General features: G+C 39.7%; 3 protein-coding genes across 4 annotated transcripts in view; all 3 read left to right on the top strand.

Moving 5' to 3' along the window:
• Window positions 1-19,534: 19,534 nt before the first annotated feature.
• LOC115731629 (disease resistance protein Roq1-like) overlaps window positions 19,535-26,343 on the top strand; it is a 105,765-nt gene continuing 98,956 nt past the window's right edge. The window contains exons 1-3 of one of the 2 annotated variants that reach the window (XM_048275826.1): window positions 19,535-19,768; window positions 19,974-20,181; window positions 20,302-20,842. In XM_048275826.1, the coding sequence (XP_048131783.1) occupies window positions 19,554-19,768; window positions 19,974-20,181; window positions 20,302-20,823 (945 nt within the window). In that variant the 5' untranslated portion in view covers window positions 19,535-19,553 and the 3' untranslated portion in view covers window positions 20,824-20,842. Of the gene's footprint in view, window positions 19,846-19,973; window positions 20,843-26,343 lie in introns of those variants that run through there. The other variant, XR_007197771.1, reaches the window with a different exon arrangement.
• On the top strand, window positions 20,855-21,361 carry LOC125314127 (disease resistance protein L6-like). The gene has a single exon (XM_048275605.1). It carries the CDS (start codon window positions 20,855-20,857, stop codon window positions 21,359-21,361), a length of 507 nt encoding a protein of 168 aa, XP_048131562.1.
• LOC125314126 (disease resistance protein RPV1-like) lies at window positions 21,349-24,054 on the top strand. The gene is made up of 3 exons (XM_048275604.1): window positions 21,349-22,637; window positions 22,787-23,066; window positions 23,192-24,054. The coding sequence occupies exons 1-3, from the start codon at window positions 21,528-21,530 to the stop codon at window positions 24,052-24,054; spliced, it is 2,253 nt and encodes a 750-aa protein (XP_048131561.1). The 5' UTR covers window positions 21,349-21,527.

The following is a 26,343-nucleotide window of genomic DNA, read 5'->3' as shown; positions in this document are numbered from 1 at the left end:
AATATCCTTTATTTTTCAATGAACCCGCATATGTCTTATCTTTATAGTTAACTTCACTTTATGTGTAACAAGACATATAAATACGGCTAGTAACTAGATGCCCATAGCCAATACTCAAGGTTTACACATACCTCAAGATTTTCATCAAGTATATGTATTCAATACATATCAAAATGTTACAAAAAGTGACAAACGCGGATGTGATCTTTAGTAGAGCAAAACAAAATAGCTCCCACTAAACAATAGCATCCAATGATGCCACAAGCCCATACTAATGACATGTCCATTAAATATACAAGGGCGAAGACCTTTAACCAGAGGGTCCGCAACCATATCATCTATGGAAATATACTCTCTCGCAACGTCGCCATTTTGTACTGATTCCTTTATGGTCAAAAACTTGACCTCCATATGCTTAGACCTCTTGAAACCTCTGTTATTGTTAATAAACAACACCGTAGATTTACTATCAGAGTACAACTATATGGGTCTGTCAACAAAATCAAATACAATCAACTTCCTAATAAGGTTCCGAAGCTAAATAGCCTTGAATAGCAGTCGTATAGCATGCTATAAACTCCGCTTGCATGGTAGAGGATGATACTATTTTCTGTTTCTCGCTTTTTCATGATATTGCACCACCCGCTAACATAAAAATGTATCCCGATGTCGACTTTTTATCATCTAGACAGCCAGCATAGTTTGAATCCGAATACCCTACTAGTTGCAGGTCTTGAATATGACTATAAATCAGCATATAGTCATTCATCTTCTTTAGGTACTTTAGAACCTTCTTGGCAAGAACCCGGTGATCGTGTCCCGAATTTGATTGATATCTACCTAAAAGTCCTATTGTGAAAGCAATATCCGGTCTAGCGCAAACTTGTGCATACATGATACTATCAACTGCTCTAGCATAAGGTACATCATTATCTGGGCTTTCTCAATATTTGAATGAGGACATTGCGAAAGACTTAATTTATTGCCTTTACAGACAGGAGCAATTCATGGTTTGCAATGCCGCTTATTGAATATTTCCAAAATACGATCAATAGATGCCCTCTAAGATAAACCTAATACCCGGTGAGAGCGATCCCTATGGATCTCAATACCATGGACAAAAGACGCATTACCAAGGTCCTACATATCAAAATTTTCCGACAACATACGTTTTGTTTCATGCGGTAATTCAACATCACTGCTCGCAAGCAATATGTCGTCCACATAAAGAACGAGAAAAATGAATTTCTTCCCACCGACCTTGCAGTATATACACCGATCCACTCTATTCTCGACAAAATCGAATGAAGTGATAACACTATGAAACTTTAAATACCATTGTCCGGAAGCTTGCTTGAGGCCATAAATAGACTTCTTTAGTCTATACACAAGCTCACCTGAATTATCGGCTACAAAATCTTCGGGTTGTACCATATAGACTTCCTCATCAAGGTCTCCATTCGGAAAAACAGTCTTTACATCCATCTAGTGTATCTAAATGAGTTATTAATGCCATGATCACTCCGAAAGAATCTTTAAAAGAGACTGGAGAAAAAGTTGCTTCATAGTCTACTCCTTCTCTCCGAGTGAAACCTTTAGCTACCAGTTTAGCTTGAAACTTTTCTATCTTTCCTCCGGAGTCTCTTTTTGTCTTATACAGCCATTTGCAGTTGCTTGCATTGTGACCCTCAAGCAATACAACAAGTTCCCAAGCATCATTATGTCTTATAGATCGCATTTCATCTTTCATCGCATCTAGCCACAGATCTGATTGAGGACAAGAAACAGCATCTGTATAAGTAACTGGATCAACCACATAGCCGATATTGTAGTTCTATTCATCCGGATAGACTATGTAGTCCGGTGAAATAGCTGATCATCTCTGCTAGATAGACCTCTTAAGCAGAGCTACTTGAGTTTGATCCTTCATCTATGGGGCTTGAGTAACTTCATAAGGAACTGTTTTAATAATTGGATCCTAAAGCCCAACAGGTTCGGTCTGTGGTATGAGAGGCTTCATAATTGTCTGTATTGATAGCGAAAATGACATAGTAGTCCCCACCGTATTGTTATCTTCAATAGTCTTTGAGTAGCTGCCCTTTTCGGCCACATCAAATTTCAGAAACTTCACTGTTTTTGATTTCACAATTCTTGTACATCCATTACGGTTATAAAATCGATATTACTTTGAATGATCTAGATAAGACACGAAATAACATCAAGTAATTCTAGAGTCCAATTTACTTAATGTTGGATCATATAACTTCACTTCAGCAAGATAACCCCAAACTTTCATATGGTTTAAGCTGGGTTTACGTCCACTCCATAACTCAAAAAGAGTCAATGGAACAGCTTTGGTGGGAACCCGGTTTAAAACATAAAGGCTATTTTCAAAGCCTTACCCCAGAGAAAAATAAGCAAGTTGGTTATACTAATCATATTCCTCATCATATCCATGAAAGTATGATTACGTCTTTCGGCTACACCATCCCGTTTAGGACTCTCGGGCATAGTAAACCGAGCTACTATCCCATAATCATCTAATTATTTAGCAAATGGCCCTTTAAGCTGTCTAACATCGCTATGTCTGCTATAATACTCATCACCTCTATCAGATCTAACAACCTTTTTGACTTTTCCCAACTGTTTTTCGACTTTAGTCCGAAATATCTTGAACTTGTCAAAACACTCGGGCTTTTCCTTAATCAAGTACGGATAACCATATTGGGAATAATCATCGACAAAAGTGATGAAATAAAAATTTCTACACAAGGTTGCAGTATAGGGTCCACCGATATCGGTGTGAATGACCTACAATAGGTCAGAACTACGAACCGCCATTTTCTTCTTTATCTTAGCCGTCTTACCTCTACAAAGAGATAGGCAAGTTTCCAGGCCGCATTTAAGAGTAGGTAGGATGTCAACCTTTATCGGCCTTTCTACTATTTCCCTAGAAATGTGACCAAGACGTTTATGCCATAATGCGTAAGACTGTTCATTAGGTAGAGTTCTTTTGGAGATAATATTTTCAACTATATAAGTGACGTATATACCATTGGGAGTTAAACACAATATGTACAATCTATTGAACATATTGCAATACCCAACCTTATGATTTAAAAAACATGAAAACCATATTGTTCTTTATTTCAAAAGAATAACCATACATGTCCAAACATGATACGAAAACTAAGTTTCGTTTAAAGGAAGGTACATAAAAGGTGTTTCTTGTCATCATATTGTAACCAGATTCTAAAACCAAAGTGACATCTCCCATGAACTCAACGTTTACTTTATTGTTATCTCCCACTTTGAGATTTGATTCATCCCGATTTAGCTTCTTCCGATTTATGAACTCCCGTATGGTAAACATAACATGACTTGCTGCACCACTATCTAGCCACCATGAATTGGATGGGGCTTCTGATAGGCTAAATTCACAAATAAATGCCAAAGAATCAATACATGTATCCTCACATTTAGACAAATAATTCTTATATTTGAAGTAGTCCTTCTTCTTGTGACCTTTTTTTTTTGAAGAAGCAAACGGTCATTATCCATTTTAAAGGATGCTTTTTTATGACCCCGTATTATCGGTAGAACCAGTGGCAAAATGAGTTACTCTACTAGTACGAAGTTTGAACCCTTACCTTTCTTATGCTAGAATTGGAGGCAACCAGGGCAAAGTGCCCTCCATCCTTTTTCCACTTTTCTTCTTCCGCCACCACCTTGGCTATCGGATCATTAATGACTAGGTCTCATCCCGTGTGTTGAAACTAATCTTGATCATACCAAACTCAAGGGGAAGGGTGTTCAAGGCTTAATGTATTATAATGACACCAGGAATTATAATACCGAGAACCTTAAGTTTTGTTTGCAAGTTCAACATTCTCAAAATATAATCCCTAACTCCCTACACCATTATACTTCATGTTAAAAAGTACTTGGATGAGTATCCCAACCTCAGCATTAGATGATACTCGGTTTCTGGCCATTAAAGCTTCCATCATTTTCTTTCACGGTGCAATCAACCGGCAATGTGAAAAATCAAGTGCTAAACAATGGATATCCAATTTTTCTTTTTACTAAGCACGGATACTTGAGCTTATGTCTTTTTATCACCTCATTTTGTCATTATGTTAGATATTGACTCTCTACTTCCAAGGACCCGAGGAATTTTTCTCTTTGAATATAAAATAGACGACCATGCGTGAATGTGCTTTTAAAATGGGGAAAGTAAACATAGTGAACGTGCGAACTCATTAATTTAAATCTCACTTCAATTTATTGTTGGCTCTCTTGGTAGAATAGACACCCACATTTAAAGTGAACCACGTAAATTTATCATGTTTTTTTTATGAGTTTTCATTGATTTTTCTAGTAATTTATTCATCTCGCGTTAGACTCAATTGCCAGATCCGTTAGCTCTCATATTATTTCACAACAATTTAGAGTGAACATATCTTAATAATTTATGGATGTTTCTATTTGCACTGGTAGGTGGTGCTAGTGAATAGGATAATTATTTTAATCAACATTTGACTATTTGAGTTAGAGTCCCAGAATTTTCTCTTTAAGGTACTTGAATGGCGGAGGCCCAAGAGTGGATCCGATCGCTCGTCGAATATGAGAAGTTTGTCTTGGTTGTATGCGCCAACATTGGAGAGGACATGACGTCATTCCTTTAATTGAGGAGCTTATGACATCCTATTTCACATATCCAATGGGAAGAGATATTGTGATAATAGTCTAAGTAGCACCGACACCAACACGCGATACGACACGACACGACAAGATATAATAAGACATGATATGACACACTGGCTCGTCATTCTAAAAAAATAGAGAATTTCGACACGACACATTACTCGCATAATTCGATATCGTAAATATGACAGGTAAGGCTCACGATATTCTTCCCACCAGTGTGAGAAGCCAACGGGTGCACCGTAGCGAAGGTTACGGGTGACGGGTGGTGGCGGGATCGGCATATCTAACTAATATGAAGAACAGTTTAACGACGTAAGTGAGCGAAAGCTCAGCAAATGGAAGCGTCTACCTTAACAACTAAACTAACTATCTATCACTTAATCAAACACATGTCAAGCGGTAACGAGCAACGATAAGCGGGATACCTAACAAGACAATCACTCTATTAACATGTCATTAGACTTGGATTGGAAGATGCTAGCTTCCAAGATATTTTCACAATAATTGACATTTGAGTTGAGGCTAGGATACCTGACAAGACAATCACTCTACTACTACTTGTTAGGATCAACGTACAATCGCAGTGAAGTAAAAGAAGCGAGAAAAAGAAAAATTGAGACACGAGATTTTATCCTAGTTTACCCTTGACCTAGGGCTACGTCCAGCAAGGATTCCACTATATCAAGACCTTACACATCTCGTTATATCACTCAATTACAAGCGAAAAAGAGTATATATAGTAGTAGCTATTCATGAGCTCAAGCCCAAACTACTAATGAAAAATTACAAGCTTAAATCATAAAAAATCTCTAGTGCCCAGGGGGCATTGCTCCCTTGAGAACCCCACCGAGGTAACTCCCCCGAACCCCCGCCGGCAAAGCATAGAGAAGGACTCACGTCCTTTCCCGTCCCATGGGAGTATGAACCACACCCCAACACTACCTAGAAATGTTGTGTTTACAATTATATCTTAACCTAGAGTTGAGATTGAGAAGGTCAATAGAGGGAACAAATTTAGGTTTTGGAGCATTAGCCCCATCAACAATTTAGGAATATATATATACACATTTTCAATGCATTGCATGCTCCAAGATCAACATTTGAGTTACATTCAATGAGACTTAGCTCTAGGGTAATTATCTTTTCAAGATGGAAATTTGCGATTATGACTCAATCAATGTATCCAATACAAGACGTCATCCGGGACACACATGCACAAGTACATCCACAATATCTTCTTTAGGATGATAACCAAAATATTCATAAACTATAGTATAGACTATTTCTAGACCCTATTTTCAAAATCGTTACATTTTGAACCAGGATATTTCAAAGTTTCACACGCTAAAGTTTCAAAATATCACTTTTTTGCATCCTCGCCCTCTATAAGATCTACAAAATGCAATATACGCAAGTATATTGTGAACTATTATGCAATAACTCATTTTTCTTAAACTAAGATTGCAATTTAATGATCCGGTTCATGCCCGTGAGCAAAATCACAAAAATGAACCACATAAAGTGGTGACCATCTTAAGGATAGGTCTTACTAATGAATGGTTTCACATGATCTCATCCGCTCACAAACTCTCGAATTAAAGGACTGAGATGGCTCGTATGGCCGATCTATGCTTCCACTAATTGATGCACCCTCCGGTTCATTCTTGAGACTCTCAACGTTCTGGATCTTGCAAGCGGTGTTCTCTTTTCTAATATCTTACCATGTTAGTGGTCCGATTCCAATTTACTCACTCACACATATCCATGTGACTTTTGCTCCTAATGATGCTTCTCCGACCCAAAACAATAATGACGGCATTGATAGGTCCACGCATGTCTATCCTTTGGAGATGGCTCCTATTATTATTTTATCTTTGGAACGAGAAATTTAAGTAAGTAAAATAAAGCTTATGTAATACTCCACTCTTTAGTGCCTACTCATGGCGTATAAAAAAAAAATAACAGCGACTTTTTGTAGTCTTGACCACTAAAACAAAAATTCAAATTCAAAAAAAGCTGGGAGCTATGGTTAGAGATGGCCACAGGCCGATTTGGTCCCGTAACTAGCCTGGATCAAACCCATAACCGGCCCGTTAACCGAGCTTGCCGGTTCCAAACCGGAATCGGCCCGTGCCATAGGAGTCGGTTACGGGTCTCCATTTCATTGAACTGGCCCGGAACCGGCAAACTAGCCGATACAATACAAAAATAAAATAAAATAAAATAAAATAAAAAGGGGAAAGAATTATATGAACTTTGATTCTTCTATCCCCAAAAATATATATAGGCGCTTAATGATAATTCATTAAGTTCAAGCCCCTTCCCCCTCCGTTTTTTTCTCCTCCAAATTTGATAACAATTTATAATTTGATTACAATTTGTATTTGATAATTTATTATTTAAAAATTAAATTTAAAAACCGTAATCGGAATCGGAGGTTCCATTTCAGCTTTGAACCGTAACCGGGTCTTGAACCAACCCGGAACTACCGATTCAAAATCGGAACCGGAACCTCCCCTTAAAGTTTTGATTTCGGTTCCGAGTGGCCATAACTAGCTGTGGTTATATATAAATATGTGCAGATTCAATTGAAGATCTAAGATAAATTTCTATTCGTCAAATTATGGCTGAAAGTGCTTCTTAAGATTCGGGAAATCATGTGCTTAACCATGATTCCTATTCTTTAGCGTCTGCTCAGTTGGCACCGAAAAATATAATAATAATGACTTTTATAGCAGTGAATGCTAAAAAATCAAATGCAACGAAAGATCATTGATGCATGCATATATTAAAATTTGGATCCAGTTCGAAATCTTCGTTAAGTTTCTATTTCCTAAAATTATTGCTACAAGAGTTCCTTGCAATTTGGGAAATCATGTGCTTAATGATGGCAGTTCAAAATCTCAGTTAGAATTTTTATTTCCACATATTATGGCTTCAAGAGCTTCTTACAACATGGAAAATCATGTGCTTAACCATGATTTTTAGTTTTTTATTTAGTAAGCACAAGTACTTGAGCTTATATTCTTTTATCACCCCAATTTGTCATTATGTAGGGTATCGACTCCCTACTCTCAAGGAATAAGGTAGTTTTTCTCATTGAATCTAACATAGAGGATCCTATGGAATTGACATTTTAAAGACAAGGAAAGTGAACATGTGAACTCATTAAATTGAATGTCACATATTTTAGACGTCTCACAAGTTCTGATAAGTGAAAAGTTCTTAAATTAATTAGATAGTTGTTTTTTTTCAATGCATTGCATATTCCAAGATCTACATTGAGAGTATTATTAAACAAATCTTGCTTAGCAAAAAATAAAAAAGGCATATTCAAGGAATCTTTCTTTCGAGATCTCCTCATGACGGAATCGATGTATCTAATACATAACGTCGTATGGCCAAGCTATACATCCCCTATTTGATGTGCGGGTCTGGGTCCATTCTTGAGCCTCCGCCATTCTAGATGTTTGTCAAGAACTGTACTTGCTTAGACCTTCTAGAGTGGGTGATCACTACCCGCCCTCGTGAGACCGAGTATGCGCCAAGCCCGTCCATCAACTAAGGGTTGCAGCCCTCTCCAACAAACTAAAGTATGTTGAATGTTCGAGAGTAATGGTCTTGCGCCTAGGGAATTAACATAACCAACTCCAAGAAAAACGTATATATCTTCGTTGTTCTTCACTTTTTCTTTCTTGATAAAACGAAGTCAACTTTCATAAGTTATGACAACAAAATAGGTTTATAAATTCTTGCTTTTGCAAGAAGTGTCCTCTTTTCTGATATTTTATTATGTAACTGGTCCGGTGTCAATTTACTCCCTCACGTACGTCCTATCGATGTTTCTTTGACCCAAAATAATAATAACGGGTTTGATAGCTGCACGCATGCCTATCAATAGAGATGGCTTCTTTATTCTTGTTTACGTGTAAAATATTTTAGTAAGTGAAATAGAGCTTATGAAATACTCCACTCCACTCGTTAGTGTTGTTCCATTGCACTTAAAAACAAAATAAACTTTTGTAGCCGTGACCACTAAAAAACCAAAGACAATAAAAGATCAGAAATGTGATTATATAGAAATATGTGTAGGTTCAATTGAAGATCTCAAATAACTTTCTATCCCTAAAATAGTGGCTGAAAGAGCTCCCTTCAATTTAAGAAATCATGTGCTTAACCATGGATTCCTCCTCTTTAGATTCTCCATTGGCACTTCAAAATATAATAACAATTACTTTTATTGCAGTAAACTCTAAAAGTCCAATGCAGTGAAGGAGCAAAACTGATGTATTTATATACTTAAATGGGGATCTAGTTCAAGATCTATGCTAGCTTCTAAAATTATTTTTATAAGATCTCATTGCAATTTGGAAAATCATGTGCTTAACCATGGATCCCTACTTTTTAGTGTCTGCTCTGTTGGCATTTAACTTTAAAATAATAATGACTTTTATAGCGGTAAACTCTAAAAGCCCAATGCAATGAAGGAGCAGAGCTGATGAATTCATATACTTAAATGGGGATCGAGTTCAAGATCTCTGTTAACTTCTAAAATTATGTCTATAACTTCTCCTTGCAATTTGGAAAATGATGTGCTTAACCATGGATTCCTGCTCTTTAGTGTATGCTTTGACACTTCAAATATAACAATAATGACTTTTATAGCGATGAATACTAAAAACTCAAATGCAGCGGTAGAGCAAAATTAATGTATGTATTTATTAAATGGGGATCCAGTTCAATATCTCGGTTTAACTTTCTATTTCCTAAAATTATGCCTATAAGAGCTCCTTGCAATATGGGAAATCATGTGCTTAACCATAGATTCCTTTTCACCAAAAAAAAAAAAAAGATTCATGTATTCCTTCTCTTTAGTGTCAGCTCTGTTGGCACTTAAAAATGTAATAATAATGTATATTATAAAGTTGAACACTACAAAATCAAATGCAACGAAAGAGTATAATTGATGTGTATATTTAAATGGGGTTCCATATATATATATATATATATATATATATATATATAGTGCCTACTTTGTTGGCACTTAAAAATATAATAACAATGACTTTTATAGCGATATACCCTCAAAAGTCAAATGCAATGAAAGAACATAATTTATTTATGTACATATTTGAACGTGGATCCAGTTCAGTATCTCCGCCAATTTTCTATTTCCTATAATTATGGCTATAAGAGCTCCTTACAATATGGGAAATCATGTGCTTAGTAATGGATATCCAATTTTTTTAATTACTGAGCACGAATACTTTTTTTTTTTTCTGGCATGAAGCACGAATACTTGAGCGTATGTCTTTTTATCACCTCATTTTGTCGTTATGTTGGATATTGACTCCCTACTTCCAAGGAGTTGAGGAGTTTTTCTCTTTGAATATAAAATAGACGATCAAGCGAAAATGTGCTTTTAAAATAGGCAAAGTAAACGCAGTGAACATGCAAATTCGATCAAAAAAAAATATGCGAACTCATTAATCTCAAGCTCACTTTTTAATTTGTTGCTGGCTCTCTTGCTGAAATAAATACCCACATTTAGAGTGAACCCCGTAAATTTATCGTGCTCTTTATCGGTTCTCGTTGATTTTTCTAGTAATTTATTCGTTTTGCGTTAGACTCAATTGCCAGATCCATTAGTTCTCATATTATTTCACAACACAATAGAGTGAACATATTTTAATCACTTATGTATGTTTTTATTTGCACCGACAGGAGGTGCCAGTGAAAAGTGTCCGACTTAATGAGATAAGCATTTTAATAGGATGTCACAGGCTCTTCATTTAAAGGAATGACATCATGTCACAAGCTCTTTATAGCTGCACGTGCCGGGATTCTCTCCACTGGGTGGTCACTTCCCGCCCTTGTAAGATTGAGCATGGGCCTAGTCCTTTTGTCAACTATGGGTTGCTGCCCTCTCCATCGGATAAAATTAGGCCCAATGTTCTAGAGTATTAGGCCTACGGGCCTGGGCTTGGGAAATTAGCACTACCAACTCCAAGAATTCCAAGGTTTTTTTTTTTTTGCTTTTTCAAATTTATTTACGAAGCCACTTCTCATAACTTAAGACAACAAGATAGTTTTATGGTCACCGCCATGATATTGTCATTGAATTATACAAGGTAATTTGTTTCTACCACGACTATGAACTCCAAAGTCACATTCAAATGAGTACACTAGAGCATATGAAATACCCTACTTTGTAGCATTTGCGTTGTTCGCACTTAAAAATGTAATAACAACGACCTTCACAGTAGTAAACACTAAAATATAATAAAATATTGTGATTATGATTATATATGTGATAAAATGTGGATCCAATTCCAAATCTCAACTGACTTTCTCTTTAAAAAAAATTATGGTTGTAAGAGCTCCTTGCAATTTGGGCAAAATCATGTGCTTAATTATGGTAGTTCAAAATCCCAATTGACTTTTTATTTCCACATGTAATGGCTATAAGAGCTCCTTGCAATCTGGAAAATCATGTGCTTAATCATGAATTTTCAGTTTTTTATTTACCGAGGATGAGTTCGGGAGCTTATAGTCTTTTATCACCTCACTTTGTCATTATGTAGGATATCACTCCCTACTTCGAAAGAATAAGGTAGTTTTTCTCATTGAATCTAAGATAGAACATCGTGCAAAATTAATACTTTAAAGTCATGAAAAGTAAACATGTGAACTCATTAAATTGAATGTCACATTTTGTAGCCGGAGCACATGTCTTCATAAGTGAAGAGTTTTTAAATTAATTAAATATTTATTTTTTTAATGCACTGCATACTCCAAGATTGACATTAGGAGTATGAATAAAAAAAATCTTGCTTAGTAAAAACAAAACCAGAAAAGCAAATTTGAGGAACCTTTCTTTCGAGGCATCCTCCCGACGGAATCGATATATCGAATGAACGACGTTGACCGGCATATGCGTTCATGTGCACATCCACAGTTTTCTTTGTTTAGGATAACAACGAGATCATCATTGAGGAACCGATCTCTACAAACTGTCTACCATTTTAAACGCATTAGATACTCAAAGTCAACATTTCTGTTACATTCCATGGGTCTAAGCTTTAGGGTATCTTTTCAAGATGGAAACTTGTGATTATGACGAAATCAATGTAGCCAATACATGACGTCGGTCGGCACACGCATGCACAACATATCCATAAAATCTTCTTTAGGATAATAACAGCAAACTTCATGAACTATAATATGGAATAATTTATATCCTATTTCAAAGTTTTCCACCGCAAGACTTCAGGTTTTCTTTCCAAATTAATTTTTTTAAAAAAATATTTACAAAATTAATTTTTAAAACAAATATTTACAAATTTGGGTCTCGCTCGCCTGTTGAAGTGCCGAGCGAGAGGTTGGGGTGAGCCCGGGCCCTTGCTCGGCAACCCCACTACCGAGCAAGGCCCATACCCGGACCCTTTTTTTTTTTTAAATTTCATATTTTTTTAATTATTGATACTTTAATATTTTTTTTATTTATAATTTTTTTTCTTGTGAAGCTCATCTTTATAACATAATTAGCAATAATTAATGTAAATATTTATTAAGATCTATAATTAATAAATAATGTTGTAATTATGTAATTAATTAAAATATTCATAAAATAAAATTGGTAAGATATATGAAAAAAATGATATTTTCATAATATATTCATCTATTGGATTGGTAGAAATCCAATCGGAAGGTGAAATGGTGATGTGTCAAAAATCGGCAGATCGAGTCAACGACATCGAATCGGGCTCAAATTCGGTCGATCGAAGCGAAACGACGTCATAATCAATATTCATGGGCGTTGACGGTGACGAACGATAGATTTTTGCGATTTGGGATCGTCTAGATGGGTTTTCCTATTTTTTTAGTATTTTCGGGATTTATTAATGGCGGTCTTGTAATTTTGGATTTTGATATTTAAAATCCTACTATGGCTAGGTTTAAGGTTAACACCCTATAAAAGGTGTTATTATAACATTTTTTAGGATGATGATTATTATTGAATTTTGAGATTTTTCTCTTTAAATAGGGATTTGTTTGTTATTTTGGCTAAATCTGTGCGTCAATATGTAGCGTCTAGGTACGATATATTTTCACAAGATATACCTTCGTCATATACACGTCCTACTCACCCAAATTCTCATCCTCTTCCTCGATACAATACTAGACCTACCGAACAACGGAGACGACCTGTTTACGGAACGGGAGGTCATATAGGAGGACAACATCATTAGTAGATGTAATTGCGGTTGACGATTGTTATATATTATGACAATCTCATTTTTTCATATATCTTACTAATTTTATTTTTTGAATATTTTAATTAATTACGTAATTACAATATTATTTATTAAATATATATCTTAATAAATTTTTACATTAATTATTGCTAATTATGTTATAAATATAAGCTTCACAAGAAAAAATTATAGATAAAATAAATATTATAAATATCAATAATTAAAAAAATATGAAAGAAAAACAAACTCGGCCCTCTAGGCGGCAGGGTTGCCGAGAGGGAATGGGCCTCGCTCGGCACCCTAACCGCCGAGGGAGGCCCAAATTTGTAAATTTTACTTAGATTCTCTCGTGGGGGAGATACTTACCTTCTCTCGCGAGACTAAGTATGGGCCAAGTCCGTCCACCAACTAAGGATTACAGCCCTCTCCAATGAATTATACTATGCCCAATGTTCAAGAGTCATTGTTCTAGGCTCGGGAAATTAACAAAACCAACACCAAGAAAATCATATATATATATATATATATATATATTTACGTGTACTTTTTGAATTAAAATAATAATATCTAATTTCATGAGCCAACCAATAACCCCATGCAACAAAATACCCATCAAAAAGTAAATTTTGTACTAAGGTTCCGTTTGTTTCGCTGAAAATAAATGATTTGAAAATTATTTCCTTAAAAATGATATCTTATATCGTTTACAAAAAACTAAAGAAGGAAAAATACTTCTATAGTCCGCAAAAATGCCATAGTTTAAATTATCGTATATAATAAATAAATATTATATTAATTAATTGTGAAAATCGATATAAATAATTATTTCTCAAATTAATAATTTTACAGCGAAATAAACGAAGCTTAATTGAAATTCATTAAATTTATTGAGCCATGTGCAAGTGCATTTCCCAAGATGACCTTCACCGCAACAACTTTGTTATTGTAATAAAACAATCGATACATTTTTGTCAACAATCGTATCTTCAATAGCGTTGACCTTCCTTTTTCTCAGGATTAAAACAATGAATGCATTTTTTTGGATTTATTGTTCTTTCTCTAATAAATAGTTTCGTCGATTAGAAGACAAAACCAAAACATAACCCCTCCTTCCTCCCTCTCTCCCCCCCCCAAACCCACCCACCCCCAACAACCCCCAAAAAAAAAAAAAAAAACAAAAACAAAGACCAACCAATAGAGAAGATCATCAAGCCCCACTGCCACCGACCAGTCAACAGTCGACAGGACAGAACCAACCAATAGAGAAGATCATCAAGCGCCACTGCCGCCGACCAGTCAACGGTCGATTTGCTCACCAGAAACCAAACCAAGTCTGTTCTTTAACCGAGCTCCTCCGCAGAGACCGAGCTCCTTAGTAGGGTTTCTTAAGATCTGCTACACAAACGATTGACACTGTTCACGATAACAATAATCCCTCATCCATGTCTAGCCAGCCAAAAGTGTTCCTGAGTTTCAGAGGGCCGGACACACGGTGGCACTTTTCGGATTTCCTCTACACCATGTTGACCAATGCTGGGATTGGCGTCTTTAGAGACGAGGAAGGTCTGGAGGGAGGCAAAGAAATTACACCCCAGCTGATCCAACAGATAAAGTAGTCCAAGATCTCAATACCGGTAATCTCCAAGGAGTATGCGTCCAGCAAGAGCTGCCTCGTGGAATCGGAGCAAATGGTGGAGTGCTTGGACAAGAAGGACCACACCATCATCCCCATCTTCTACTACGTCGACCCGTCGGACGTACGCTACTGCAAGGGTTCCTTCGAGAGTGCTTTCCTTAAGCACAAGAACCGTGGCATTAATGACAGTCAGATCAATTCCTGGAAGTGTGCTCTCCAGCGGATCGGAAAGTTGAAGGGACACCCTTTCCACGAAAAAGTGTAATTGCCACGAAACACTCTGGCCTTAGATTACTTTTCTCATCTATCTCGCCTACTTTTGTGTTAAGATTGACTAGATTTAAATGGTATCGCATATATCTTCATTATAATAACGGTGATGGCAGCTGCATCATGCGCAAATAAGTTTTCTTCCTCTTTTGATCTTCCTTTCCATGTCCTTTTTATTCCACATCCATTTGGGCAGGTATCATGCTGAAGCCACAAAGCGAATTGTCCATGAAGTTCAGCAGATTCTGAAGACAAAGGACCTAATTGTGATGGCACCGTTAGTCGGAGTCGAACCTCATGTGCAGGAAATAATGGCAAAGCTGAAGTTTCACTGCGGCAATGGGCGAGCAGTTAAAATTGGAGACACAAGTGAAATGGTGTTAATATATGGCATCCCCGGGGTTGGCAAGACGGTCCTGGCAAAATGTGTTTATAATAAACTTCATCATCTGTATGATGCCTGTAGCTTTCTTGAAAAGATCCAAGAACAAATTGAAGATAAGGGAATCGTGAAGGGCATCGTGTCTGTGCAAAACCAACTAATCTCGGACCTCCATAACAGAAATGCCCCAGAATTTAAATATTCTGATGATGCTCTGAACTATATGCAGAGCTGGTTTCACGCCAAGAAGGTCCTCATTCTCCTTGACGACGTTAAGGATCATGAACAGCTCAGCGCATTAGTCGGAGACCTTGATTGGTTTGGCCTCGGTAGCACGATCATTGTGACATCCCAAAGGGCTGACATTCTTATAAGAATCGATGGTGCGGAAAGTTTTGTCCTCAGAACGATGGAACAAGATAAAGCTCTGCAATTATTCTGTAGGCATGCTTTTGAAGAGGATTCTCCCCCTGAGAAATTCAAGGACGAGTCAATACGTATCGCTGCTGCTACTCATGGGCTTCCTTTAGCGCTCGAGGGCGTAGGTAAATCTTTATTAAAAAGAAACAAAAGAGCGTGGAATCAAACACTGGCTACATTGGAAGTAGCTCCTCATGAGAGTGTCTGGAAAGCCTTCTCCAAGAGCTACGAAACCTTAAAAAGGAATGAACAGGAGATATTTCTTGATATAGCATGCTTTTTCAATGGAAAGGACAAGAGAATCCCCTATTACATGTGGGATGACCGTAATTATATGCCTGCTCTATCGATTCCCTCTCTTCATGCCAGGTCTTTGGTAGAAATTGGGGAAAATAAAGAAATATGCATGCGTGGGATACTGAAGAAGTTTGGCCGGGAAATTGTTGAGAGTGAATACAAGAGAGAACCTTGCAAGCGCCGGAGGCTATGCGACTGCGAAGAAGCGCTGGATGTACTAAGAGGAGGGAAGGTAACTTCTGTGAGCATTGCGCCACATCTTTTCTTCTTTAGATGCCCACTGATACTGTTATTGATCCATTTCGTTCTATCATTCGGGAAGTGTGATGCCAAAAGACAGCTCCAATTTTAGAAGTTAATTTTGTTTTGCTTGATTGGCAGGGTACTCTGTACGTTGAAGCCTTGAGGCTGAAGTTTGCGGGCCGGTCCAAAGGGAATATCAGTTTCGAATGTGATCAAAATGATGGTTTGCAGAACTCGAGGTTTCTCAAGCTGGATCAAGCTGACATTCGGGGAAACTTTGGGAATCGCCTTTTCAGCTTAAGGTGGCTTGATTGGCAACGGTGCCCTAAGATTTTTGATGACCATTTAATTCAGACTTGGCAAAACCTGGTGATCCTTGATTTGTCGGAGAGTCAGGTTGACAAATACTGGAGTGGCTGGGAGCTGCTTGCGGTGGTATGATATGAATTCACCATCTTCACACATTTTTTCCTTGTGACGAGGTGCATTTCTTAGGAACTATAATATCCTATTTTATCTTGCAGGCAAGGAAACCGAAAGTTTTGAAACTTACTGGTTGTGTCCAATTGATTGCCACTCCAGAATTTCCTGCTTCAATGGAGCTGGAAAGACTTATTCTGGAAGGTTGCTCTAATTTGTCATTTATCCATCCATCATTTGGTAATCCGACGAAGTTGGTATCTTTGAACTTGAAGGGATGCAGTGGCCTCGGTGAATTGCCGGATTTGGATCCCATGACAGGCTTGAAAGAGCTGGTGATTGATGGAACTTCCATCACTCGGATTGATTTCCAAGAAGGTTCCATGAGGAAGCTCAAATCTCTCGGTGCCCGTGATTGTAAACACCTGACCGAAATAACCGATTCGATCGTGTACTTAGAGTCTCTCACATATCTTTCTCTAGACGGCTCTGAAATCCATACCCTCCCAGAGTCCATCGGATCACCGAAGAATCTGAAAACACCGTCTGTGAAGAACTGCGGGAGACTATCCAATCTTCCGGATGGAATAGGGAAACTCACGTTATTGCAATTCCTGGATTTATCCGAAACTGCGATTCAGAAGTTACCGACGTCGCCCGAGGATTTGAACGCTATGAAAGTGCTTAGGATGAGGCGTACTTCCATACGGGAGTTTCCCGGAACTATACTGAATCTAGAGAACCCGGAAGAGATAGATTTCTCGTTATGCCGGAGATTAGAGGGGGAGATCCACTTCGACATGTCGAGATTGTCATCTTTGGCAATCCCGAAACTGTCCCACACTCGGATTTCCGGCCTACCTCCAAGTATTTCCCGCCTTTCTCGCCTCCGGGAACTCCACATCTCCAGATGCGACAATCTTCGGAGTCCACCCGAGTTGCCCGGTTACGTTAAATGTTTTTTGTGATCCGGGTAATTAGATCCCGTAAAACATTTTGAGAGATTTTTTTTTTTTTTACTTCTTTTAATAGCTTTCCGATTATCTTTTATTAGTGAATCATTAGGAAATTTAGACTATTTATATTCGTATTCGTATTATTCTCTTTTGTAATGAGCTAATCCTTTGAATTAAGACAAAATTGAGAGTTTTTTTTCTCTATAGCTTCATGTGTATTTACGAGTTCTGACTCGTGTTTACTCATTTTTACGGCGTTCAATTTTCAAAATGCCGGTTGCTATGATCATAAAGCAAATCTCTCGGAAACACATCCACGAAATCAATGGAAAGCCCACGACCATCTTGACCGCAACAATCACCAACTTCGACGGATCGGGTTTATCGAATGATTAGCCGTGGCGATCTTGATTGCAACACGATTTCCGTAACCAACACAATAATCATCGTGAAATTTTTTCCATATGAATCTATTTCGCCAGAATTTCTCCCGCGACGAAATATCTTTTACCGTAATTAGTTCTTTGACTTTTAAATATAGAAAAAGAGTCTTGTGGTGATTTCTAGACAAGAGTGATCCAAAAAATCAAGAAATAAACACGTAGAAACTTCAAGAAAATTATACAAACGTAAACCGAAATCGGAGTTTGACTCGACGGAAAGGTTGAGAGTGTACAATTCTTACAAACGGACCAACACATACAGAGTTTGACTCGACGAAAAGGTTGAGAGGGTACAATTCTTACAAACGGACCAACGCATACAGAGTTTGACTCGACGAAAAAGCTTGAATACGCTTCGACGCTATAGTGGAGTTTGACTCGACGGCAGAGTGGCAGGGATAAAGATAAATGTTAGAGCTTGACTCGACGATGAGAATAAAAAAACTTGTTTATCACTCATTCAAGATAGTTAGGTAACCCATGTATGGCGTATTTAAAATCCATTTAAGAACCATTAAGTCGTTAAGTGACCAATTTAAGACCCATTTAAGCTTGTTTTTAAATCTAAATACAACCCACCATACTATTAAATATTGTTTTAGGCCTATTTTGCCACGTCTAGATTCGCATTGCAATAGATAGGTCATAAAACGGGTTAAATGTGTCTATTTGGATCGGAATTTATGACTCGATACATGCTCGACTCGATCCACTCTTTTGATGGTTTTTGTTTTTTTTTTGGTCGAAAAAGAGACTTTCATTCATTCATAAAAACGCAAATTGCGAGATAAAGACAAATAAATTTTTGAACACAAAATATTCCAAAGGGGCTTCGGGGGGCGCGGAAACCCAATTCGAAGATAGAATCTTAAGACGATGAGCTTCGGCCATCCAATCAGTAGCTTGATCGGCTTCCCTGGGACAATGGGCTACTTTCACTGAAGTCATTTGGGCCAATAGCCATCTGCACTCTACAATTTGATCTTGGATGGCCCAAGGACTCTTTTGATGGGTTTATTTGTTAGTATTGTGTTATCCCTCCAGCTAAAAGATGTTCCAACAACTAATCCTGGGACAGGGCAGAACCGACCGAAAGGGTAGATCATCAAGTTCACTATCCACCGACCAGTCAAAAGTCGATTTGCTCACCAAAAACCAAACCCTATTCTGTCCGCCCAGCCACGGGAGATCTCCTTCGTCCGTTTTATCAAAGTTCCGGTGCACAAACAAGCTATGGACTTTAGTGACGTTACCGATCGTTCCTCATCAATGTCCAGACAGCCACCCCACGAAGTGTTCCTGAGGTTCAGAGGGCCGGAGATGCGCAGGGGCTTCGCGGATTTTCTGTACACCATGGTGAGTGATACTGGGATTCGCGTCTTTAGGAATGAGGAAGAGCTGGAGAGAGGCAAAGAAAACTACCAACAGCCGATCCAGGTGATAGAGCACTGCAAGATATCAATACCCATCATCTCCGAGTACGCGTCCAGCCGGAACTGTCTCACTGAATTAGGGCAAATGGTGAAGGGCATGGACAATAGGAATCGCATCATCATCCCCATCTTCTACTATGTCGACCCGTCAGATGTACGCGACTGCAACGGCCCTTTCGCGAGCTCCTTTGTGGAGCACAAGGAGCGCGGCGTCAGCGACAGTGTCATTGATTCCTGGAAGTCTGCCCTCCGTCGGATCGGCGAGTTGGAGGGACACCATCTCCACGAAAAAAGTGAAGTGTAATTTTCGTGACCCGCTCTGGCCTGAGATTACTTTTCTCATGTATCTTGCCTGCTTTTGCGTTAAAATTAACTAGGTTTAAGACATCCAATTACACATTCGTTACTATAACAATGACCAGCGGCAGCATCATGCACAAATGGGCATTCTTCCGCTTTCAATCCTCCTCTTCCATGTCCTTCTTATTGCATATACATTTGGCAGGTCTCCTGGCGAAATCGCAAAGCGAATTGTTGACCAAGTTCAGCAGAAGCTGAAGAAGCAGGACCTAATTGTGACGAAACAATTAGTCAGAGTTGACTCTCATGTGCAAGGCATAATGGCAAAGCTGAACGTTGCCGTTCGCAATGGGCAGGCGGTTCAAATTGGGGACACACGTCAAAAAGTGTTAGGAATATATGGCATCCCCGGGGTGGGTAAGACAGTTCTGGCCAAATGTGTTTATAATCAACTTTATCATCTGTTCGATGCCTGCAGCTTTCTTGGGGAGATCCAAGCCAAAATTAAACATCACGGCATCGTGTCTGTACAGAACAAGCTAATTTCCGACCTTGATGAAGGAAATGCCAAACAGTTTGATTCTTCTGAGGAAGCTCTGTTTCATATTCGGAACAACTTTTGCATCAGGAAGGTCCTTGTTCTCCTTGACGATGTATATGATCATGAACAGCTCGGTGAATTAGTAGGAGAGCTTGATTGGCTTGGGCCCGGGAGCAGGGTCATTCTAACATCCCAAACGCAAGACGTCCTTAGAAACATCGATGGTGCGGAAAGTTTTGTCCTCAAACCGATGAAACAAGATGAAGCTCTGAAATTGTTCTGTAGGCATGCTTTTGGAACGGATTCTCCCCTCGAGGAATTCGAGAAACTGTCCTCAGATATCGTTGCTGCTACTGCCGGGCTTCCTTTAGAGCTCAGGGCGATAGGTTCATCTCTGTTTCTTGTAAAATCAAAGAAAGTGTGGAGGGAAACGTTGACTGCATTGGAAGCAGCTCCTCATAAGAGAGTCCAAGCAGCCTCGGAGAAGAGCCATACCAACCTAGATAAGAAATGAACGGCAGATATTTCCTGATAGTGGACTGAAAATGGACAATAGTCACGTCGCCAGTCATTCCTCATCTATGTCTAGACGACCACCCCCCGACGTTTTCCTGAGTTTCAGAGGACCGGACACACGTTGGAACTTTGCGAAATTCCTGCACATGATGTTGACTAGAGCTGGCATTGATGTCTTTATAGACGAGATTGACCTGCCGAAAGGCAATGATCTCAACGACGAGCTGATTGCTGTGATCAGTCAGTCCAAGTTATCAATAGCCGTCATCTCCGAGGACTACGTGTCCAGCAAGAGCTGCCTCATGGAATTGGAGCAAATGTTGAAGTGGAAGGATAGTGAGAGTCACACCATTATCCCTATCTTCTACTATGTCGACCCGTCGGATGTACGCCACTGCAAGGGCCCGTTCGCGAGGTCAATGCGTGAGCACAATGATTCCGGCAGCGATGCCACGGTCATTGGCTTCTGGAAGTCTGCTCTCAATCGAATTGGAAGAATGGCCGGACACCATCTCTGTGAAAACAATGAAGGGTAATTTTCCATGACACGCTCTGGTCTGAAATTACTTTTCTCATGTATCTCACTACTTTTGCATTGAGATTACCTAGATTTGAATCCTATCCAATTATATCGCGCTTTGATTCCTTCTCTTCCCTGTCCTTTTTATCCCATTTACATTTGGCAGGGATCATTTCAATCTCATGAATGAAATAGTCCATGAAGTTGAGCAGAAGCTGAACAAGGAGGACCTAATTGTGCCAAAACAGTTAGTCGGAGTCGATGCTCATGTGAAACGCATAATGGAGAAGATGGACGTTGACTACCGCAATGGGCAAGCAGTTAAAATAGGGGACACACGTGAAAAGGTGTTAGGAATATCTGGCATCGCCGGGGTGGGTAAGACTGTCCTGGCGAAATATATTTATCATCAACTTCGTCATATGTATGATGGTCATAGCTTTTTTGGGAAGATCCAAGCTGAAATCGAACATGGCAATGTCCTGTCTGCGCAGAAGCAACTAATTTCCGACCTTGGTGATGGAAATGCCCACAAGTTCAATTGTTCTGATGAAGCTCTGATCTTTATTCGGAACAGGTTTAAAAGAATGAAGATCCTCCTCCTCCTTGACGATGTGAAAGATCATGAACAGCTCAGCAAATTAGTCGGAAAGCTTGATTGGCTTGGTCTGGGGAGCAGGGTCATTGTGACATCCCAAAGAAAGGATGTCCTTAAGAACATTGATGGTGCGGAAACTTTTGTCCTTGGACTGATGGAAAAAGATGAAGCTCTGACATTATTCTGCAGGCATGCTTTTGGAGCGGATTCTCCCCCTCAGAAATTCAAGGATCTGTCAAGAAATATTGTTGCTGCTACCGGCAGGCTTCCTTTAGCACTCGAGGTGGTAGGTTCATCTCTTTACCTTGTAGACTCGGAGGCAGTTTGGAGGGAAACATTGGATGCATTGGAAATTGCTCCTCATGACAAAGTCATAGCAGCCTTGGCGAAGAGCTATGGCAACCTAAATGATGAAGAACGACAGATATTCCTTGATATAGCATGCTTCTTCATCGGAGAGGACAATAGAATCCCCTATTACATGTGGGATGACTGTAACTACTCTCCTTCTAAATCGATTCTAGCTCTTATTGCCGCTTCTTTGGTAAAAATCGGAGAGGATAATGAACTAGGCATGCATGAAATCCTGAAGAATTTTGGCCGGGAAATTGTCAGGAATCAAAACCAAGATAAACCTTACAAGCGCAGTAGGCTGTGGGACGACAAAGCACTGCGTGTGCTAAAAAGAAGGAAGGTAACTTTTGCGATCACTGCACCACATCTTTTCTTCTATAGATGCCGGCTGATACTGTTATTGGCTCCTTTCGTTCACTAATTCATCATGTGTGATGCTAAAAGACAGCTCAATCTTTTTAAGTTAATTTCGTTTTGCTTGGCTGATAGGGTACTGGGGAAGTTGGACCCTTTGGGCTCGAGTTTGGTGACGGATCCGAAGGGCATACCAGTTTTGATTGTGATCAATTTGATGGTTTAGAGAACTTCGGCTTCCTCAATCTTGATCGGGTCAATAGTCAGGGAAACTTTGGGGATCGTCTTTCCAGCTTAATGTGGCTTGATTGGCCGGGGTGGCCTAAGAATATTGACTTTCAAACGCTAAATCTGGGTTTGCAAAATTTGGTGGTTCTTGATTTGTCGTGGAGCCAGGTCAACAAAGACTGCAGTGGTTGGAAGCTGCTTGAGGAGGTATTGAATCAATTTACTATGTTCATGCATTTTTTTCTTCTTTGTTTCAACAACATATTTCCCTGGAACTAAACACGAACTCTCATGTCCTATTTTATCTTGCAGGCAAGAAAACTGAAAGTTTTGAGACTAACTGGTTGTGCCCAATTGATTGCCACTCCGAATTTCCAGCTTCAATGGAGCTGGAAAGACTTATTCTGGAAGGCTGCTCTAAATTAGCAGTTATCCATCCATCATTTGGTAATCTGACGAAGTTGGTATATTTGAACTTGAAGGGATGCAGTTGCCTCAGTGAATTGCCAGATTTTGGTCCCATGACAGGCTTGAAAGAGCTGGTGATCGATGGAACTTCCATCACTCGGATTGATTTCCAAGAAGGTTCCATGAGGAAGCTCAAAACTCCCAGTGCCTGTGATTGTAAACACCTGACTGAAATAACCGATTTGATCAGGTGCTTAGAGTCTCTCACATATCTCGCTCTAGACGGCAGTGATATCGTTACCCTCCCAGAGCCCATTGGATCGCTGGAACAACTGGAAACACTGTCTCTGAAGAACTGCGAGAGGCTAATCGACCTTCCAGATGGAATAGGGAAGCTCACGTCACTGCAAGTGCTGGACTTATCGAGCACTGCAATTAACAAGTTACCAACGTCAGTCAAGGATTTGAAAGATATGAAAGTGCTTCGGATGAGGCGTACTTTCATAAGGGAGTTCCCCAGAGCTGTACTGAATCTGGAGAAGCTGGAAGAGATGGATTTCTCCTTGTGCCGGAATTTAGAAGGGATGGTCCCTGATGAGATTTGTGGATCGTCATCCTTGGCAATCCTGAACCTGTCCGACACTCAGATTTGCGCCCTACCTGCATGTCTATCCCGCCTTTCTCGTCTCCAGAAGCTCGACATCTCCAGATGCTACAAACTTGAGAGCCTGCCCGAGTTGCCCGCTGGTTTGATTATTGTTCGTTAACACTAGGATCTGCCTAAGATTGGGAGCGAGTCCAGGAATTATTAGTCGATTTCCTAGTTAGATTATGTTTAGTGTAGCGATTGGGAACCAAAAAAGAAAGAAAAAAAGAGATTGTACAATAGCTACTTGAGCATAAGAGCGTTACCGAACTATATATAATCAAAGCACTGTTGTCGTTTGGTCATCTGTATTTGGCTCAATTGCTGGATATTCAAATTTGGGGGAGGACGGCTGGAGTAAAATTTTTTTGGCTCAATTAAGTACCACATCGAAATAAAATTGATCACTTGAGTACACCTACGTGAAATTTTTGTTATTACTTTACTTATTTTCAATTACACGAAGATTTTTTTTATTGTTATTTTATTTGTCCGGAAATTCCATTTTTGTTTTACTTTGTTTCTTTATTTTTTCCCCTTGGCCGGCGAGGGTCACCGGTGACCCTCTCCCGCCACGAAACTCTCATTCAAGGGCGAGGGCAGCCTCGCCTCTCGGCTGGTGGGAACGTGACGGCCCCGGGCGAAGGCATACGGGGCCTTGCCGCCCGCGAGCGAGGGCGCGAAGTCCCTCGGCGGATCCGGACAAGGCCCTTTCCGGCCTCGGCGGCCTTGGGCGAGGTGACCGTTGCCGGTCATTGGGCCAACACGGGCACGTGAAAACGAATTGCGAGACGATCGAGATAGCTAAAACATTCGCACCCCCGGTGGCTCCTCTGCCGTAAGCTCACCGAATTGTGCAAAGATCTAAGTAGCGAGCGAGAGAGAGAAAGAGGTTGAAGACTTTTCGCCCAAAAGATTGTTTAGACCTGGACCCATCCGGTCAGAGGCGTAAATCTGTCGTTGGCCGTGGGTTTCCATCTTCGTATGACTAGAATGGCCTCACTTCGATAGGACAGTTCCTGTAGTATGTGGGTGGAAGAAGGTTCAGAGAGGGGAGACGACCCCGACGGCAAGCGAGGGCCACCTTGCCCAAGGCCGGCAGGCTCTTGCCCATAGGGGTGTCAATGGTTCGGTTCGATTCGGTTCGGTTTTTTTAAAAAATCGAACCGAACCGTATTGAAAAACCGAATCGAACCGGATCAATACGGTAATTAACTGAACCGAACCGAATTATTATTCAAATCGAATATAAACCGAATAAAAAATTCGATTCGGTATGGTACGGTTTGGTTCGGATTTTCGGTTTTCTCTCTTCTTTTTATAGTTGCATTGAATGAAACTGAACGACCTGGACCAGAAAAATACCTTGCCCATTCTGGACCCTTCAATTCCTATCCTCTCCTCCCCCTCCTTCGCCCCCACCACCCCCACCCCTACCACCCCACCCCACCCCCCGGCGGCGTCTTCTTCCTCATCCTCTCCACCTGAGAAAAACCCTCGAAATCTGACAGTCTTCGATGGCCACCACAATCACCTCCTCACTAAGTCAAAGTCAGCTCAAGCGGACGGCCACTCCCGGGCTGCTCCCTCCTCAACGCCCTAACCATCCTCTCCCAGTTGCCGTGAGCCCTAGCCATGGCTCCAGGGACGCGATTGAGAGGCAGAATCTAGGCGGGTGTTACTGAGAAACGATGGCGATCGGGTCCGAATTCGAGCGGTCCATCCGTCGACGGCGGAGAGCTTGAATCTGGAAGCGAGCTAGGAACATCGTAAAAGCGAAGTCTAAAATTTTAAAGACAAAAGGGTTTAGCAGAGAGAGGAGAGAGAGAGATGAGAGAAAATTAAATGCTAGAATGAGAAGACAAGATCTCGGGAGAAATGCTATTGTTCGGTTAACCGAACCGAATTAAAGCAAAATAAACCGAACCGAAAGAGAAAATCGGTTATTTTCCATTATTCGAATAAAAAACTGAAGCGAACCAAAAATATATGAAATTTCGGTTCGGTTTTATTTTCGGTTTCGGTTCATTTCGGTTTTTCGATTTGATTCCGACACCCCCACTTGCCCAGATCTCGCAAGGGACTTCACGCCTTACTCATGGCCAGTTAGGTGGTTGGGCAAAGTTTTCGTAGCGAAGGTGACCCTCGCCTGCCGATGGAAAAAAAAAATACAAAGAAAAGAACAAAAGAAAAAAAAATCAAAATTAAAAAATAATATTAAAAAATTGTAGAAAACATTGAAAAATTTTAAAAAAATGTTCCAAAGATGCCACGTCAGATTTTTCGACATCCACATCGGATTTTCACTTAGGAAAATCATTGATGGCACTCAAGTGATCAATTTTTAAAAGTTGTACTACTTAAGTGAGTAAAAAAAAAATTATGGAACTCAAGTAAACCCCAAAACAAG

This window comes from Rhodamnia argentea, chromosome 3 (assembly GCF_020921035.1).
Source record: "Rhodamnia argentea isolate NSW1041297 chromosome 3, ASM2092103v1, whole genome shotgun sequence".
Classification (NCBI taxonomy): Eukaryota; Viridiplantae; Streptophyta; class Magnoliopsida; order Myrtales; family Myrtaceae; genus Rhodamnia; species Rhodamnia argentea.
The sequence above is the reverse complement of the archived record's forward strand: the minus strand, read 5'-3'. Positions and strand labels throughout refer to the sequence as shown.

Excerpts from the sequence above, each read along its gene's own strand:
- LOC125314127 (XM_048275605.1), top strand. The coding sequence starts at position 20,855 with ATGGACAATAGTCACGTCGCCAGTCATTCCTCATCTATGTCTAGACGA.
- LOC125314126 (XM_048275604.1), top strand. The coding sequence starts at position 21,528 with ATGAATGAAATAGTCCATGAAGTTGAGCAGAAGCTGAACAAGGAGGAC. Across the intron at positions 22,638-22,786 it reads GTGTGCTAAAAAGAAGGAAG|GGTACTGGGGAAGTTGGACC; the intron begins GTAACTTTTGCG and ends CTTGGCTGATAG. Across the intron at positions 23,067-23,191 it reads GGTCAACAAAGACTGCAGTG|GCAAGAAAACTGAAAGTTTT; the intron begins GTTGGAAGCTGC and ends TTTATCTTGCAG.